General features: G+C 36.6%; 1 protein-coding gene across 5 annotated transcripts in view; it reads right to left on the bottom strand.

The window, feature by feature from the left end:
- The window catches only part of SLC5A8 (solute carrier family 5 member 8), a 97,282-nt gene that overhangs the window by 32,114 nt on the left and 45,191 nt on the right, over nt 1–19,977 (bottom strand). For 4 of the 5 annotated variants that reach the window (XM_039877974.1, XM_039877973.1, XM_039877975.1 and 1 more), the window contains 3 exons: nt 11,195–11,260; nt 9,472–9,523; nt 567–634 (listed from right to left, as the gene is read on the bottom strand). In XM_039877974.1, coding sequence (XP_039733908.1) covers nt 567–634; nt 9,472–9,523; nt 11,195–11,260 — 186 coding nt within the window. Of the gene's footprint in view, nt 1–566; nt 635–9,471; nt 9,524–11,194; nt 11,261–16,314; nt 16,902–19,977 lie in introns of those variants that run through there. The other variant, XM_039877971.1, reaches the window with a different exon arrangement.

Genomic DNA, 19,977 nt, shown 5'->3' with positions numbered 1-19,977 from the left:
ACTGAAATTGTTTTATACTAGTCGCTGCCACAAATGTCCTGAGAATTCCCCTCCAGTCCCTTTGACCTTGGCTGAACCAGCCTCTCCTTGATGACCCATCTTCTAAAAGGTCCAGCAATTAAAGGTTTAAGACCTAGACTAACAAGGATCCCATAAGACTTGCACAACTGCTAAGGACCTGCATTCATAATAATATCAGTGCCCATGCCATACTGGTTCTTAAATATTTTGACTGTCTAAAGGCAATAGAATATTATCTTAGATTTCTAAGCTAAGGAAAATTAGAAACACAGCTATATTAACTTAGAAACAGAAAAGGTAGATTAGAAAACATTAGATACCATTGTATGGTTCAGATGAAAGAAAAAAATTTCAGTTATGATCAATGTTCTACAAAAAGAATCAAATTTTATTCCAGATTGAATGTTCCTTGCAAAAAAAGTTACGCTGAGGGAGGGAGGAGAGTAGGTATGAACAACCCAGACTACAGCACACAACTAATTGGAATTTTCAGTTCAGAAAAGCAAATGTGAAGAGTGAAAGGATAAATAACGTTTTTGACATACCAGTGTGCAGTAGAATGTGCAGACCACCCCTGTAGCTACCACAGCGCCCCACAGATGAAGTCCTGTGACTGCAGAAGAAAAGAAAATGCACAGATAACTGAAACATGCACAATAAAAATACTTCTAAAAAAATCATCAGAGGGAAGCTATATCATTTATTGGACACCTACCTCTATACCCACTCACCTAGAACTAGGTCCAAATCTCACCGAATGTACCAAAACAAATGGAGTTTAAAATTCTATTTCATTAGTTAAATAGACCTGGATTCTACCCTCAGATGTCATTCACGATTCAACACTGGCTAAATTAAATACGTGAAAAAGCTTACATTGAAATTAAACTAAGAAACTGCTTAATACTATGAAGTGGTTACCCAGACTGAATGGAATCCTAGGGTATTTGTCATCATGGTTCAAAGAAAACAGTTCTTCAAAGACAAGTTGTGTATGTTACTAAAATGAGACCAAGATAGAGAAGTCTATATAATTTGCTACCATTTATCTAAGAAGTGGAGGGGCATATTATATTTTTTTTAAATAGAAGGGTAACAACTCTATGCTCACAAATTTGATAATGGACCAATTCCTTGAAAGACACAATCTGCCACAACCCATACAAGAAGAAATAGATTATCTGAATAGGCCTATATCTATTAAAGATATTGAATCAATATCCAAAGCAGAAAGCTCCAGGCCCAAATGGATTCACTAGTGAATCATAACAATCATCTAAGGAAGAAATTATACCAGTTCTACAATTTCTTTCAGAGGATAGAAAAAGAGAAAGTACTTCCTAATTCATTCTATGAGGCCAGCATTACCCTAATACCAAAACTAGATAAAGACATTACAAGAAAACTGCAGACCAATATCTCTCATGAACATAGGTATAAAAATTCTCAATAAAATAATAGCAAATTGAAACAAAAAAATATAAAAAGAATTACACACCATGACCAAGTGGGATTTATCCCAGGTATGCAAAGCTGGTTCAGCATTTTAAATCAATTAATGGAATCCATCACATCAACAGACTAAAAAAGAAAAATCACGTTATCATATCAATAGATTCAGGAAAAGATTTAGACAAAATTGAACACCCATTCATGATAAAAACTCTCAGTAAACTAGGAGTAGAGAGGAAATACCTCAACTTGATAAAAATTGTCTACAAAAAACCTACTGCTAATATCATACTTAATAGTGAGAAAATGGAAGCTTTCCCACTAAGATCAAATACAAGGCAAAGATGTCCTCTCTCACCACTCCTTTTCAACATCATACTGGAAATCCTTGCTTATACAATAAGGCAAGAAAAGGAAATAGAAAGTATACAGATGGTAAAGGAAGGAAAAAAACTCTCTTTTTTCATAGATGGCATGATCATCTATGTCGAAAGTCTGAAAGAATCAGCAAAACATCTCCTGGAACTGATTAGCAAATATAGTAAAGTTGCAGGATACAAGTTAATGTGCAAAGGTCAATTGCTTTCCTTAACTAATTAAGGAGGAATTATAGAATGACAATATCCCATTTTATAAGTCCTGATGAAATAATAGACCTAGAATGATCATTAATGGCCAATAATAAAAAAAAAAATTTACAAAGACTAACATTCTGTGAATTTTGAAGGAAATAAATGACACCCCTTACAAAATATTCTTTCTAAAAAGTTGAACTGGAGTCTGAGAAAGCTTCTAGATCTAACTATTAGTTTACAAAAAAATATAGAGGACTAGGGAACATTAAATAACCTCATGGTGATACAATCCGTAAAACCAACAATCTGGAAAACCTGACAGAGCAAATGACCCAATTTCTTCAACAAATAAATTGTAATTTTAAAAAAAGGAGGGAGATTGTAAATTAAAATAGATTTTAAAAGTGTTTCAAAAGAGTCAGGCTAGACTCTCGAGATGACATAGATTAAGATAGAAGATGTACATGTCTCTTCTAGCAACCACACCAAAGTTTTAACAAAACTACAGAACAACCAGTACATAGAGTCACCAGAGGTCAGCTGAACAGAAGCACTACAACTAGGTCACCACAAATAACAGGTCACCTGAAAATGGTAGGTGGGGCAGAGATGAGAAACAGTGTGGTCCCAAAACCCCGTGTGGTGATCAAGAACCGGGAGGGCCATCTTAGCAGCAGAGCCGCCTCCCCCACCTGAAGAGCTGCACACTGGGTTCCCCAGCCCAGAGTTCCACTGCTGAAACGAGAAGTCCCCACAACCTCTGGCTGTGAAAACCAGTGAAGGTTGTGGCTGAGTGAGATGGAGAGCAGCGGGAAGTGGAGACTTGTCTTACTTGCTGACTCACTCGTTCTGAACTCCAGCACTGGGGCAGCTGCCCGAGGGGTACCAGGGAGATGCTGAGCTATCTGGCTCAAGGCGAGGGCTGGAGGGGCAGCTTGAGACCAGACAGAGGTGCAAGCAGAAGCCATTATACCTTTGTTGAGCCCTGCCCCATCCCAGCCTACAGATGCAGGTGCCAACAATCTAGATAAAACAGATAGCTCCACCCAGGGGATTCCCTAAGACTCTGCCTCTCTCAACCGGTGGTCCCACTCAAGCCACTTCCAGTAATTTGTTCCATATAAACGAGCTATCTTGGCTCCTGCTGTGAATGTTCATAAAATCTCTCAAAGGCTCACAAAGCCCAAAGAAGCAGCCTCTGGCCTCGAGTGCTCTGTACCTCTTGCTGAGTAGCCCCAAGGCTCGCACCAGTGGCAGCTGGCCTTGGTTTCAGACTTGGGCCCTCAAGGCATCTATAGGCTCAGCATGGGTGGCTCCATATGTGGACTGCTTGGTGACTCTCACTAGGTGGCCCCAGAGGTATACAGGCTACAGTTGAACTTGGCCTACAGCTGGACCCCTTCCAGGTCTGTGCCACAGCACACCTACTATATAAAGTTACTCTACTAAGACCAGGAGACTTGGGAGCCCTACCTAATACATAGCAACAGATACAAGGAGGCAGCCAAAATGGGAAGACAAAGAAGCATGTCCCACATGAAAGAACAGAACAAAGCTCTAGAAAAAGAATTCATCAAAATGGAGACAAGCAATCTATCAGATGCTGAGTTGAAAACACTGGTTACAAGGATGTTCAAAGAACTTAGGGGAAGAGTAGATGAACTCAAGTGAGAACTTTAACAAAGAGATTTTAAAAAGCATAAAAATGAAAATAGAAAACATCATAGTGAGCCAGTCAGAAATGAAGAATACAATCTGAGTTGAAGAGTACATTAGAGGGAATCAACAGAGTGGTTGAAATGAAGGATTGACTCAGCAACATAAAAGACAGGATAGCAGAGGATACCCAAACAGCAACAAGAAATGATCCAAAAAATTGAAGATAGTTTAAGAAGCCTCTGGGACAATGTCAAGCATAACAACATTTGCATCACAGGGGTACCAGAAGGAGAAGAGAGAGAGCAAGGAATTGAAAACCTGTTTGAAGAAATAATGATGGAAAATTTCCCTGACTTGAGATAAATAGACATACAATATCAGGAAGTTCAGGGTGTTCCAAGCAAGATGAACCCAAAGAGGCCCACATTAAGACACATCATAATTTAAATGCCAAAGGTTAAATTCAAAGAGAGAATCTTAAAAGCAGTAAGAGAAAAGCAATTAGTTACATACAAGGGAATCACATAAGACTGTCAGTCGATTTCTCAACAGAAACTTTACAGACCAGAAGGGTTTGGCACAAAATATTCAAAGTGATGAAAACCCAGGACATACAACCAAGATTACTTTACTCAGCAAGGCTATCATTTAGAATTGAAGGACAGATAAAAAGCTTCCCAGAAAAGAAAAAGCTAAAGGAGTTCATCACCACCAAACCAGTATTATAGGAAATGTTGGAGGGACTTCTTTAAGTAGAAGAAAAATACATGTATCGAAAGTCTAAATAAAGAATAGCAATAACTACATATCTATCAACAAGTACTTCAAAAGAAAAAAAATTAAATGCTTCAATCAAAAGATAGGGTGGCTGAATGAATAAGAAAACAAGACCCTTACATAGGCTGCCTACAAGAGACTCTCTTCAGATTAAAAGACACACACAGATTAAAAGTAAGGGGATGGAAAAAGATATATCATGATGGACCTAGAGGGTAGTGTGCTGAGTGGACTAAGTCAGATAGAGTAAGACAAATGCCTTAAGATTGCACGTATATGTGGAATCTAAAGAACAAAACAAACAAACAGAAACAAACTCATAGATACATAGAACATTTTGAGGGTTACCAGATGGAAGGGTGTGGGGGGATCACTAAAAAGAGGGGAAGGTATTAAGAAGTACAAATTGGTAATTACAAAATAGTCATGGTGATAGAAAATATATTATAAGGAATACAGCCAATAATATTATAAAAACTATGTACAGTGTCAGAGGGACACTTGAGTCATTGGGGATGACCACTTTGTGAGTTATATAGATGTCTAATCACTATGTTGAACACCTGAAACTAATATAGTATTGTATGCCAACTATAACTAAAAACTAAAAAATTATTTAAAAAAAGAGCTTCAAAATATATCTAGTAAAAAGTGACAGAACAGGAGAAAAGGAAAAAATTAACAGTTATATTTGGATATGTTAATATCCCTCTTCAGTAATTGATGCAAGTAAAAAAAAAAATAGTAAAGACATTGAAGATTTGAAAAACACTATAAACCAACTGAACCTTTCATATTTATAAAACATTACACCCAACAACTACACAATACACATTCTTTATAAGAGTACATGGAATGTTTGGCAAGATAGACTATATCCTGGGCCATAAAACAAATCTCAATAAATTTCAAAGAACTAAAATCATAATAATTCTTTGACCAAAGCAGTATTAATTTTAAAATTACTAATAAAAAGATATGTTAGAAAATAATAGAATATTTGAAAATTATGTAACACACTTCTAAATAACATGTGGGTAAAAGAAATCACAAGAAAAATTAGAAAATATTTTGAACTGAATAACAAAAACATATCAAAATCTGAGATGCAGATAAAGCAGTACTTAAAGAAATATCTATAACTTTAAATGTTTACATTAGAAAATAAAAATTTTAAATTAGTAATCCAAGTTTCTATCTTAAGAAGCTAGAAAATTAAAACCCAAAGTAGAAGATATTTGTAATATTATAAATATAATAGCACAAATTAATGAAATAGAAAGCAAAACAAGTAAATCAAAGCCAAAAATTGGTTCTTAGAAAAAATTAAAACACCAATAAAAGACTAGCAAGACACATCAAGGAAAAAAGAGAAAAGATATCAATGTTAAGAATAATTAGAAGGGACTATAGATACCATATAAACATTAAGAGGATAACAAGAGAATATTATAAACAAATTTATGCCAATGAATTTGATAAGTTAGATAAAAAGAATTAATTCTCTGAAAAACAGTTCACCAAAACTGACTCAATAAGAATTAGAAAATATATATAAATAACTATTTTTATTTTAAAAATTGAATCCATAAACCAAAACCTTGCTACAAAAACTAACATCAGGCCCAGATGCCTTCATTGTGAATTTTATCAAACATTTAAGAAAGAAATATACAATTTTATATAAACTCTTTCAGAAAATAGAAGAGGGAACACTTTCCAACTCATTTATGAATAAGCATAACTAAAACAAAAGTCCTGACAAAGACACTAAAGGAAAAGTAAATTTCAGATCAACATTCCTCATAGACTATAAAAATCCTTAACAAAATATTACAAATCAAATCTAGTAATATATAAAAAACTTACTTGAATTAATAAGTAAATTTAGCAAGTTCTCAGGATAGAAGATCAACATATAAAAATTGACTATTTTTATATACTTGCAACGATGAATAATTAGAAAATGGTATTATAAAATAATAACATTGCAATAGCATCGAAAACATCAAATGTCGAGAAATAAATCTAAGAAATATGTATAAGACTTTGATATCAAAAACCATTAAACATTACCAAGAGAATTTTAAAAGCCCTGGGTAAATGAATAAATTTACCAAATAAAGGACTGAAAGAATATTTGCTTTTGTAAAGTGTCTGTTCAAATTTTGCCCACCTTTTACTAGGTGAATTTCTTTTCCTATTCATTTTATTATTCCATGAGCTAGTAAGCTCAACATTAATAGTCATTGGGAAAATGCAAATTAAAACCACAAAAAAATAGAGCATATAACTAGAATAGCCAAAATCAAAAGACAAATACAAAATGTTGGCAAGGGTGTGCAGTAACCAAAACTCTCATCCATTGTGGGATGGGCATGTAAAATGGAACAACCACCTAGAAGAGCTATTTGCCAGTTTCTCTTAAATTTCATACATGCATCTACTCCGTGCTAGATCTGAACAGATATACATTTAATTTTATACTGCTTCCAGGTATTCACTCAATAAAAATGAAAACATGTGTCATGAAGCAAAGCAAAATGAAACAAAAGCTGTACAAGAATGTGCTTAGCAGCCTTAATTCACAATAGCCTAAAACTGGACACAAGCAATGTCCATAGACAAGAGAATGGATAAACAGATTTTGATAAGTACATATGACAAATACAACCAATAAAAAGGAATAAAGTACTGGTACACGTAGCAACATGAATCAATGTCCCAAAAACATTTTCTTCAGCAAAAGAAACCAGATGCAAAAAAGGTACTATATGATTCCATTTATTTAAAAAATTCTGAGAACAGGAATTTATGGTGATAAAAATCAGAAACTGGCTGCTCAGAATAGTAGGGATATATTAGAAAGAAGCACAAGAAAATTTTCTGGGATTGGATGATGGAAATATTCTGTATCTTGAGTTGAGTGGTGAACACGTGTATAAAATAGTCAAAATTTATCCAATTGTATACTTAAGCTCTGTGCATTTTATTGTATATAAGCTATCTCTCAATAAAAATGATTTTCAATTTTAAAAAGCAAGAGAGAAACTTCAAGAGACAAATCAACTAATTACAATTGCATAAATTTATTTGGATCCTGATTCTAAGAAACTCGGGGAAAGAAATCAGGGAAACCTAACACAGACTTTATATTGACGATATTAAGGAATTAATGTTTTACTAACGATGATGGTATAACTGTATTTAAAAAAACACATCCTGGTACAGAGTTCCAGTTACACGATATATGTCATAGATATGACGCACAGCATGGAGCCCATAGTTAATAATACTGTGTTGTATATTTGAAAGTTGCTAAGGGAGTAGATCTTAAAAGCTCTCATCACAAGCAAAAAAATTGTATAACTATGTACGGTGACAGATGTTAACTTATTGTGGTGATCATTTTTCAAAATATACAACTATCAAATCATTATATTTTACACCTGAAACTTATGTAATCTTATGTGTCAATTATACCACAATAAAAAAAAAAGTACATCCTTATTTTTAAAAGACATATTAAATTTAGATAAAATGATAAAATATCTCAGATTCACAGCAAAATTATCTAGTAAGGGGAACATGGAGTGTATTAAATCAAGAGTTGATAATTATTAGTGGAAAGGGTACATTAGGGTTCAACACATTATTCTATTTTAGTACATGTTTGAAGTTTCCCATATAAAAACAAATAGATTATACCTAGAAAATGTTAGGTTCCAATTCAGTTAAACAAGTTTCTACTGAGAACCCTTTGCAAACCAAGTAATGCGTCTAAGCTTGCGCCTACTGCCTTTGTCATCGTGAAATCCACAATTGATATGTGAGTGGTCAAAGGGCAGTCCCTTGGCTTCTAACTTATTCCAATAAAGTGATAAGAATAGAATCCTCGACGTCTTCACAGACTGAAGGTATTCTCTTTTTCCAAGAACTGCACTTTGAAACCCTAAAGCCAACATCTTTAATTACACTTAAAGCCAAGAGGTAACATAAAGTTTATGGCTCAGTTTTTTACATATGAAATGATCCACTCACGATGTTGGTAATATTGATATGGAACATGCCTAATATTTAGAGGTCAAGAGCACATTATATAATGAAGTTCTTTGTAATGATACTGTCGTGCTTTATAAACTTAGATGATAACTACTCTCTATTCATCATGAAATAAAAAAATTAGAGTGGAGTTAGCAGATTTTTTTTCATTTCATATTAATTCCAGGAACTGCACTACATTCTTTCCATCAGAGTCCACTCGTCCATTTTACAAGGAAGTTTCAGAGGTAAACTCACTTCTGACTGATAAGAATTCAAAGGATAGAGGGTTTCCCCAAAACCTTTTGAGGATATGACTAACACGCACCTATGCCTCAGTAAACTATCCCAGTTTTACTGCTATTATCTGCCCGGATCTAGAGAGTATAGTAATTTGCTGATTAGCACAACCTTGATACCTTTGTTTATAAGGACACTATAAAGATCTGTCCTTTTGTCACTAGGAGCACTGTCTGATATTTCAAATCACACAAACTTATTTGTTTTGCTTTCTGGACCACATCAGAAGTGGAGAGAAGCATAGCTTCTCTCTCTCTGCCAGATTTTACAGTGTAACTAGGCCAAACACAGAAGTCTCTTCAAGAAGGGATCTGGTTTTAGTCATAAAGGGAGGAAATGTGGTCATTTATGATTTAGACTATAGGAGGCGCTCATTCTGAAGGAATGGAGAATGGCTGTTTGGTACATCTCAGGGAATTACTGCCCAGTGAGGTCTGTCCTTCCACTAATCTACAGACCTTTTGGAGCTATAGATCCAGGAACCCAAAGAAACCACTAGTGTACACCCTGAACCCACATTTCCTACCTCAAACTGATACAGATTATTGGAAGCATCCCTCCATCACCCCACCTCACCAAAGAAAGAATAAGGTCTATTAAAAATGAAGCCCAAAATGTGACATAATTGGTAAACTCTAAAATGTACCTTGATTCAAAGCCAGGGCAGGAGCATAAATAACAATTCCAGTATATAGAACCTAGGGAGGGAAAAGAAAACTAAATAAATGGTATAAATTATAAAATAAAATATCAATATTTTTCTATAAGTTCAATTATGAATTAAAACAGCAGTTTCAATATACTTAATAAAATTTGTTTGTAACTTGAAAATTTTTATTTTAGTGAAGTTGATTCTCCTTTTCCATTTGTGGTGTGGCCATAGGTTAAAAAATCTTTTATGACCAATTTTGTGTAAAAATATGGACTTTTCATGTGGTGTTTAGTGTAGTCATTGATCTATCAACTCAGGTAAAATAAATCTTCCTAGATCTAAAACAATTAAAAAGAAAGAATACAAATTTAAAAGTAGATGGTCCCTCATACTTCAAACTGCTATTAATCACTGCATAATTAATTAGAAAAATAGTAAAAATTTTAGAAACTGGTTTGTAAAGTTTGCACATTAAACAAAAGTGTAAATCTGCACTAAAAACTCCTGAAAGCCAATCAAAACTGTATTCCATCTTTTTTATATTGTTCATTTTTCTCATTCACACATTTCACAAATATTTATTAATCTAAGGTATAATAGTGAATAAGATAAATGTCTTTTTTCTCAGAATTATATTTTCATTACACTTAACCTTTCAAATATACCACATAGAAGCTAATTCTATGATTACTCTATAAAAACATATAAAAAAACATATTATGTATTATTTGAATGTTTGATTACATGACATGGGTTGATCGATAGAAGTCTTTCAAATGGGACATACTAAAACTTCCCGCCTTTTGCAAGAATGAACTAGCTTTCCAGTCATTATTCTCTCCTAGTTGAAGATTTGAAAACATGATCACAGGCCACATTTTCTTAACACCAGTCCTCACTTTTCATTTCTATTGGCACTTCTAACAATGATCCAAAGAGGCTCTGAACTGTTCGAGAATATAAGCTATAAGCCTCAGTTCTGTGACAGGATCTCTACCAGACCTCAAAGGTTCCCTTCCTTTTACACTGCAAGTGTTAAAGACTGATATAATTTAAGTCATGTAATTTACAAAGATTTAAAATGGAGTCCAGTTAAATAATTTACAAAGGTACTCTGTTACGTCGTAGCAATGCTTAGGTAGCTTTTGGTTGGAGAAACGGTATTGTAAATAGAGATGAGAACAAAAATGCCTTCCTAGACTTTATTAGCAAACCCATCCCTAAAGCACTTAGCTGCCAAGAGGAAGAGATATAAATTATGTGACAACAATCATGACAAGCCACCAGCGGCCTGGATGAATATGAACAGTGGGGAGCATTCTCTGTCACTGACTGCTTGGTAAATCTTTGCTTTCCATTTGTGTCAATCAGTAAACCTATACTTTCATATTCGTGAATTACTGGATTGTGTACTTGACTTTAAAAATACCTCTGGGGTGCATGGTTCTGCAGTTTCACACTCAGTGACTGCTTCAATTGGGTCTTATGGTTCAATTTAAAAGAGAGCTGATTCATTGTTTAAAGTATGCTTTCAAACAAAGAAAATTATTTCCTAATGTCTTCTTCTGTCAACTTTTTCAAACTTTTTTGTTTCCTACTATTTGCAACATCTCTTTTTCATCTTTCATGTGTTTACCAAAAGAGCTTGGCCCGGATGCCTTCGTTAAAAACATTTTAGATGACAAAAGATAAAATAAACTAATGGAGAGCTACTTACTGTTTGAACAATGTAGAAAATTGTTCCACAGAGACGAACATATTTGTTAAATCGAAGTTCTAAATACTGTTTACAAGAAAGGAAAAATGGTTAATATGTGAAACCTCTGGACACATTTTTTAATCAGCTTAAGAAGTAAAAGTTAGAAATTTATAGCCATTTCATAACTAATATGTCTTCTCTATTTTCCTATTATTTTTATTTACATACATAAAAATTGAGTCTTGTTTTAGACTAAAGTTCAATAGGTTTTAGCACATACAGAACAATTCCCTCGCCCACAGAAAACTTTCTCATGTTGCTCCTTTGTAGTCAAACCCTCTTCTTGCCCCTGAATCTTAGTAATCCTTGTTCTCGATCCCTAGTTTTGCCTTTTCCAGAATGCCATATAAATGGAATTATGATCTGCATTTTTAGAATGAGCAAAATGTTGTTTTCCCCTTGCTTTTGATATTGACTCCATACATTTCCTTTGATTCACTAGGGGAATCAACGCTCTCCCACTGCAGGCAATTGTGACGAAATTATCAATCAAGGTGCCCTGCCTCTTCTGACCAAGATGGAGTCACATGACCCAAGCTCAGCCAATCAGCTGTTCTTCCTAATGGGTATTTGACTCACGGAGGCAAGATATAAAGACAGAAAATGATTGGAGCAGCATATTGATTCTGACAAGGGGCCTGGAGAGTCTGCCCTGGGTTCTGTCCTTTTTAGTATGTTCATTCGGCTTTTCCCTTTGTTATATGTGCTATTCCCATATCCTTCCAATAAATTTTAACTTAAATCAGCACAGGTAAGTTTATGTTTAGAGCCAACAACCCTACCAATCTTCCTACTCTCCTTGACATCTGCTATATCTTATGATATAGTCTGCTTATCTCCTATATTATATATCATAATGTACTATAGAATTCTAGAATTTCGGAGCTGGAAGAAAGCTGAGGTCCAAGACATTCTTTAAATATTATTACTACATGTGGAGAGAATTTTAAGACTGACAAGTCTTTTCATATAGCAGGGGAAAAAAGAAGGAAAACTGATGTTAGGTAATAATCAGAGGAAAAACACTGTATATTTTTGCTCCATAATCACAGCTAACATTTATAGAGTATTTGCTTTGAACACTGGCCTCTCAACAACTCCACAGGAAGGTACTCTGTATAAGCACACGAGGACACGGGGGCTCATACAGAACACTAAGGTTGCAACCTAAAAACTGTCAGAGCCACAATGCAAATCTAGGACCATTTGATGCCAAAATTTGTATATATAACACAACATTGTTCAAAATAAACAAGTAACCAAACCGACCATGTGTCTAAGACACATACAGAGTGAGTGGGTAGCACTGACACATAGTAGGACCTCCAAAAATAACTGATAGGTAAAAAATATATGGTGCAGTGTAGCACATTAGGGGACGTGTTCCAGCTCTTGTCGCGGCTTTACTCCTGACTCCACAAGCTTGGGGCAATCACTCGAAATCTCAGGTTCCTTCTCTTGAAAATGAGAATCACAGAAATAATTCTTTTCCCTCTTACTTTGCAGGGTTTTGGAGACTTTCAAATGGAATAAATGGGTGGAAAATGTTGTAAATTGTTCATTTAGAAGACATGAACAAGCTAGTATCCAAATCCATAAGCCTTGAGAATTTGAATCTCAGTGAATTAGATGTGTCAAAATCATCTAAAGATAATTTGGAAGGCTTTTTAGAAAACTCAAGAAGTGTCTTGAAGCCTGGAAAAAGGGCAGTGTCCTCTCTTCAGAGCTGTTTTATAAAACTCTATTTAAAAATGAATGTGCATGAATAGACAGAGAAGTCTTTGCCTTTTCTAGGTACCCGTATCCACATTGTTAGAGACTAAAGCCAAAGAGAAAATGTAATGAAGGTAAGAATGTAGCAAGTTGTACCAAATAACGTGAGTGTGTGTGTGTGTGTGTGTATGTGTGTGTGTGAGTGTGTGGGTGTGTGATCACCTGGATCCAGGCAAACCTATAGATTTAAGCTCACATAAGACCACCTTAAGCCATAATCAAAAAGTCTATCACTATCTCAGCTATCGTTGTTACTGGGCTAATAAGAAACACCTGGAGACTTCCCAGAAGTCCAGGTCACTGAGCAAGCAGTAGGCTCTAGGATTTCTGGACAAAACTACAGAAGGTGACTATTATCAATCAAGATCTCTCATGGTCTTCAGAACTTGACTAACTTAGGGATGCTAAGACTTCTGAATATTAAAAAAAGAAAGAAAAAGAGAGAGTCTGGATAACACGGTTCAAACACACGGATTTTGCTGAATCCAGAAAGATACTGAAGAAGTGACAAATGAAACTGCATTCTTGAATTTTACTTCTTGGCTGTGGGTCTGGAAGTTGCTAAATACCTATCAGGACTACACTTTGAAGGCAGTGAGAAATATCAAAAACGCTCCCAAGAGCCAATTTCGACTAACGAACTGTATATATGGAGAGATTTCATACTTGAGCAAGAATGCCAGTATCACTCAATGCTAGACTTCTTATTCTGTATAGGCGACTCCACCTCTCAGCATTAAACAAATATTCCTCAAGAAGACTCATGAGAGCCTTCAGAAGCAGCCAATATGCACCACTGCACAGCTTCTAGGAAAGTGTCTACACTGCCTTATGCTCTCTTACGTAGCTTAGCTTACTTTGAGTCTGTCTGCAAAATGGGGCTCTCATAGTTCCTCCCTTATAAGGACTGTTTTGAGGATTGAGTTAGATAACATATAGAAAACTATCAGCCCAGTATTTTAGCATGTATTAAGCATTTTGTAAATGTTAGCTTTTTGCCAGTATTTAGCTAGAACCCTGCTAACTTAGCCTCCACCATTGGAAATGTGTGGGAAATCTGTTTCTGGTTGACTTAATGTTGCTTGCTGCCTTGGAGAGGCATAGATCAGTGAGCAGCATTTCATCTGTGAGTACTAAAGTTCTCTCACCATATTTTTCAAACCCTTTCTGAGTTTTGGACAGAGCTCACAGGCTCAAATGCTTATGGGTCCTGTGAGATAATACGTGGCTTTGGCCAGGTGTTCATATATTAACGTGTTGGAATATTCCTTACACTAAGATATATGTTCTCTCATAACTTGAAACAAGAATTCCCTTTGCCCCTGTCCATTTTTCCTTTTGCATTTTTGATAAAGACATAATGCAAATGACGATTTCGCTATAGAAGAAAGTAACCATGCAAACACAATGATGAAGCCTCAATATAGAAATAGAGAGCGATAGTAAAGGCTGTAAACTGGCTTCCTGCAGCCACAGGGAATGTGAGCCCAATGTCACCAGCCTTTTGGGTTTTCAAAAGAAGCCAGAATCTGAAGTTTTATTTGACTTTTCACCATTATTAAATTCTAAATTAATTTTTTTTTCAACATGAGGGTCAAAAGGAAAAAAAAAAAAGACTCAAGACTGAGTTTGGCCTGGGGCAGCCAGTTTGTTATGTTTGAGCAAAACAGAGAGATTCCATCCTGCTCACTTCTGGGTTGATGATTAAACTCTCCCAAACTCAATGACCAGATTAAATGGAAGGCAATGGTGTCCCAGGGATGCCATGTCCTAGATAATGTTACTAGAGCCCATGTACTTTGTCACCAACACTTATTGTGCCACTGGGGCCCTGTTCAAAGCACAAGTTAAACCAACCTCACTAGGAAACCACCTTTCAGTGGCTTTAGATTGGAGCGAACACCATAAAACTCAAAAACAGAGGCAGCTGCTGAGAATGAGGATAATCGTCTGTTAGAGAGGAAACATCTGCAGGTTTGTGTATGTGGCTCCTGGGTTAGTGCCTGATTGAAGAGGTCCACTAGTCCCCTGAGCTTTTATCCTTGGCATTCCCATTCAATAGCTCTTTGAACTAAACCAAACATTTACGGTCTTTGCAAAGCCCTTTCCTGAAGACAACTCGAGAAAAGCTATTCCAGTGGACCTATGCAATAGAAAAGACGGTTTTCCTTAATCATCTTTCCACAGACAAGGTAGAGCTGTTTAAGAACCTTGCAGCCACATTTTCCCAGTGATTCCAAGATAACCCTCTTTACCACCATCACGACAAAACTTACAGCCAACATTTAATCAGCACTTACCCTGTGCCAGACACTATTCTAAATGCTACACTTGCATCATCTCATTTAATCTTCCCAAGAACAGGATGAAATAGGTGGTATTATTATTTCCATTTTAAGATGAAGAATAGGCACAAAATGTTGAGAAGGAAGGAAGCTAGGCTGAAGGAAGAAGGAAGGAAGAAGAAGGAAGGAAGGAAGAAGGAAGGAGGGAAGGAAGGAAGGAAAGAAGAAAAGAAAGAAAGAAAGAAAAGAAAGAAAGAAAGAAAGTTATAAAAGAAAGAAAAGAAAGAAAGAAAGAAAGAAAGAAAGAAAGAAGGAAAGAAAGAAAGAAGGAAAGAAAGAAAGAGAAAGAAAGAAAGAAAGAAAAGAAAGAAAGAAAGAAAGAAAGAAAGAAAGAAAAAGCAGTTAGGTGAAAGAAAAAAAGAAAGAAAGAAAGAAAGAAAGAAAGAAAGAAAGAAAGAAAGAAAGAAAGAAAGAAAGAGAAAAAGTCACCCAAGGTTACCCAGCTAGTAAGTGGCAGAATCTGGTCTCAAACACAGGTGAGACAAGAGATACCGCCCCTTAACCACTGGAGCACCAGCCTCTCTTTGGGTGTGTGGAGGGGGAAGAAGGGGACAGTACAAATGTTTCTCCATCAATCCTGGAAAAGCGAGGAGTGGCTGAGGACCTGGAACAAGGGGATTCATTTTAGGGAGGAGGAGCTGAGACTTGAACGACTTACCCTCCACCAAGATAAAAAGTTTTAAAATCTTTCCCCTTGACTTGGAATCAAAGTCGTCAAAGCAGAAAGGGCCCTAGAGGAGCACAAGTCCAGATCACTTTGGAAGTCTCTGTTGACTGAGATCCTGAGAGTAAGTTCCGTATTTTTTCTCCTTAAAGCACACCTCTTCCCAAAAGGGGAGGGCGGGGAAGGCGATGGGCAGGGAGAGATTTCGCCTTGGAGGTGAGTCTGCCCCCAGGAAAATCCCTCCAGGAGCTTGACAAATCCTCCCCCCTTCTTTCCCCAACCCCCTCGCCCTTTACCTCGTAAGTGCTGGTAATTCCCAATCTGTAGAACACCGGGAGGAAGACCTCCGCGCTGATGACCACCACAAGGAAGTAGGTGATGCCAAAGAGGCTGAATATGACTCCAAAACGGTAGACGTCGGTGGGAGTGCCCAGGACGGTGACGGCTGACATAAAGCTGGCGGTGAGGGACAACGCCACAGGCACAGGGTTCATGCTGCGACCACCCATCAGAAATTCTTTGGAGGTGTGCTGGCTGTTCCCCGCGAAGGCGTAGTAGATGCCGATGACCGCGGAGATGACCAGCATGGCGGCAAACACCACGTAGTCCCAAACCCCGAAGGAGCCGATACCCCGCGACGCGTCCATGGCCACACGGCCGCCGGGGCTCTGTGCGTAACTGGCGACTCCGAGGCGCGTAGCTTGACCTGGAGCTTTACCTGGGCGGCCTGGCGCTCACTGCTTATTTCCCCGCGCCCAGGGCACGGGGGCGTGGCGCCCTACGGGGATGGGAGGCGTCCTCCAGGTGTCGGTTCCCGCGGGTTCCGAGAACCCAGCGAAAGGGGAAAGGGGATATGCGCCCGCAGCAGCCTCTGCACCTACAGCAGCCAACAGAGCCCCTAGATCTGGGACTTCGGGAAGCCCCCACGCAGCGCTGAGCGCTCACCAGGTGCCAGACCCGAATTGCCCTGATCTCCCTGTCACCGCGGACACCTGCGCAGGTGAGAACTGGAGCCTTTAGCCACGTCCCGCGAATCCACAGGGAGCGCTCGGCGCAAATTTTGTCAACTGCACCCGAAGGGATGCACCATTTAAATGAGCAGGCGACCGATGGGGGAGTGTTGGTCGAAGGGCAGTTGTCACGCCTTTACAGTTCAAAAGTCAGGGTCCTGATAAGAAGATACGCCTGGAGTTTTCAGATTGCCTTATTTGATAAATTAATGGGCGACTGGGTAGACTGTGCACTCATCTGAGGTGCCAGTCCTTAGGCAGGCAAGCAGTTATAAACGAGATGAAGAAGTCCCTGCCATTGGTTTCCTGCGTTTTCATTCAACAATCATTTTTGATGCCCAACAGTCTCTCATAGAAATGATTGTTGCTGTTGTATTAATACTACCTACTATTTATTGAGGCTTTCCACGTGATACATAACATGCTTGGCACTCATACATCAACTAGTATAATTCTTACTATTACCCTTGAGATATGAATCATCTCCATTTTTCAAATGAGGAAACTGGTTTAGAAAGGTTAAATCACTTGCCCAAGGAAATGTTGGAGATTAAGATTTTCAATTCAGTTCTGATTTCAGTTTGTTCTCTTAATCACATGCTGTACTTTGTACTGTCCAAATGTAGATACGAGTTAAATGAAGGCATAAACATATGCACTTAAATGACACTCGAAAGCATGTGGGATACAAGATCGTTTCCAGTATCAGTACTGAGGACACATTTTAAGTGGCTTGCCTTGAAATATTACTAACAACACATGAGTCACACTTGTAAAGCAATGTGATCTTAGGTTTTTCTTTTAAAATAGACCTTCCAGCCAAATGTGCCCAGGGAAAGGTCTATTTCAGGCCATCCATGTCCATTTTCATACGTCTATATAACTTACCAGCTGGCCCTTGGTAAACAATCCACATAATGCATTTCGCCCAGCCCAGTATGTAAAGCTATATAAAATTTAAATTTTTTTTTGTAAACTGGTATTATTTGTATAACATTTTCACAAAGAAAGAGAGAAATAAAAGTTAAATTCAAATAATGCAATTACTTGAAAAAATATGTGGTTTGGAATTATGTCCCAACAGTGTAAAATTTATCATATTTATATATTATATATATTTACCTATCTACATATATGTTTAGAAAGACAGCAACCTGTAAGCATAACCCTTCTAGTAATTGAATCTACTTTCTGGGAACTTCCTTTAAAGCCAATAGCTCTAGATATGAGAAAATGCTATTTAAACAAAACTCATTTTCTTTAGCTATTTAGAATTAAGAAGAGAACCTCGGGCAGCTAATGACCAATATATCTTTGTAGTCTTGTTAGAATAATACCCTGAGATTAAACTCCACTCGCTTAAACCATCAATTAGTCATGATATCTTGGGCCTTAGTTTCTATGCCTTAGTTTCTTATATCTAAAATGCGGATAATAACTCTTTTCTCATGGAGTTATAGAGGATTAAATGAGATTATATGTGGGCGATATAATGAAGGTGAAATGTCCCCTGGCACTGTAAGTGCTGGCACTGTGTAATTGTTTAGCTGCTTTCTAATTTATTGACAATGGGGCTGATGTAAGAGATATCTTGGAAGTACCACTATTAGAAACAGTTTGTTTTCCCTATTTTTCTTGCTTTATTACATTTACATAATGTCATGAACTACGTATATATCTTTCAGATCCTTCAAATGTCTGATATACATATTCAAACAATGTTTTCAAAAAGAATAAATGAATTCTCTATTCATGAGCCTTTGAATATACAAGGTTGTTTGTTCATTTCACACACAAAAAGAAAATTCAGCTGAGAAAACATCAAAATCTTTTTATTCAAAAATTGTATTTTCTATTGTATTTTTAAAAATTAAAAACATTTTCAATTAGTTTAAATTCAATATTATATGTTTCAGGTGTAAAGCACAGACATTATATAATTTACAAAGTAATCCCCCTAATAAGTCTAGTGCCCACCTGACACCATACATAGTTATTATGATATTATTGACTATATTCCTATGCTGTATTTACATCCCCATGACTATTTTGTAACTGCCAATTTGTATTTCTTAATCCTGTCACCTTTACACTGAGTCCCCTAAGCCCCCTCCTATCTGGCAACCATCAGTTTTGTCTCTGTATCTATCAATCTGTTCCTGTTTTATTTGTTGGTTTGTTTTTTTTGATTCCACATATAAGTGAAATCACATGGCATTTGTCTTTCTCTGTCTGACTTATTTCACTATTCTATTCCACTGATCAATGTGTCTGTTTTTATGCATAATACCCTCTAGGTCCACTCACGTTGTCGCAAATGCTAAAATTTCATTCTTTTTATGTCCAAGTAATATTCCATTGGATATATGTACTACCTCTTCTTTATCCATTCGTCTATTAATGGACACTTAGGTTGCTTCCATATCTTGCTATTATAAGTAACAGTGCAATGAACATAGGGATACATAGGTCTTTTTTAATTAGTGTTTTTGATTTCTTCAGATAAATATGCAGAGGTGGAATTACTGGGTCATAAGGTAGTTTGATTTTTTTAATTATTTGAGGAACCTCTATTCTGTTCTCTACAAAAATTGGCTGCACCAATTTGTAATCCTACCAACAGTGCACAAGGGTTCTTTCTTCTCCACAACCTCACCAACACTTGTATGTTGATTTATTGATGAAAGCCATTCTGACAGATGTGAGATGATATCTCATTGTGATCTTACTTTGCATTTCTCTAATGATTAGTGATGTTGAGCATTTTTTCATACATCTATTGGCCATCTGTATGTCCTCTTTGGAGAAATGTCTGTTCAGGTCCTGTTCATCCTTTAATTGGATTGTTTCTTTTTCTGGTATTAAGTTGTATGAGTTCTTTATATATTTTGGATATTAACCACTTATCAGATGTATCATTGGTGAATATTCTTTCCCATTCAGTAGGTT

This window comes from Pteropus medius, unplaced genomic scaffold, assembly GCF_902729225.1.
Source record: "Pteropus medius unplaced genomic scaffold, Ma_sr-lr_union100, whole genome shotgun sequence".
Classification (NCBI taxonomy): domain Eukaryota; kingdom Metazoa; phylum Chordata; class Mammalia; order Chiroptera; family Pteropodidae; genus Pteropus; species Pteropus medius.
Note: the sequence above shows the minus strand (reverse complement) of the source record. Positions and strands in the feature narration are given on the sequence as shown.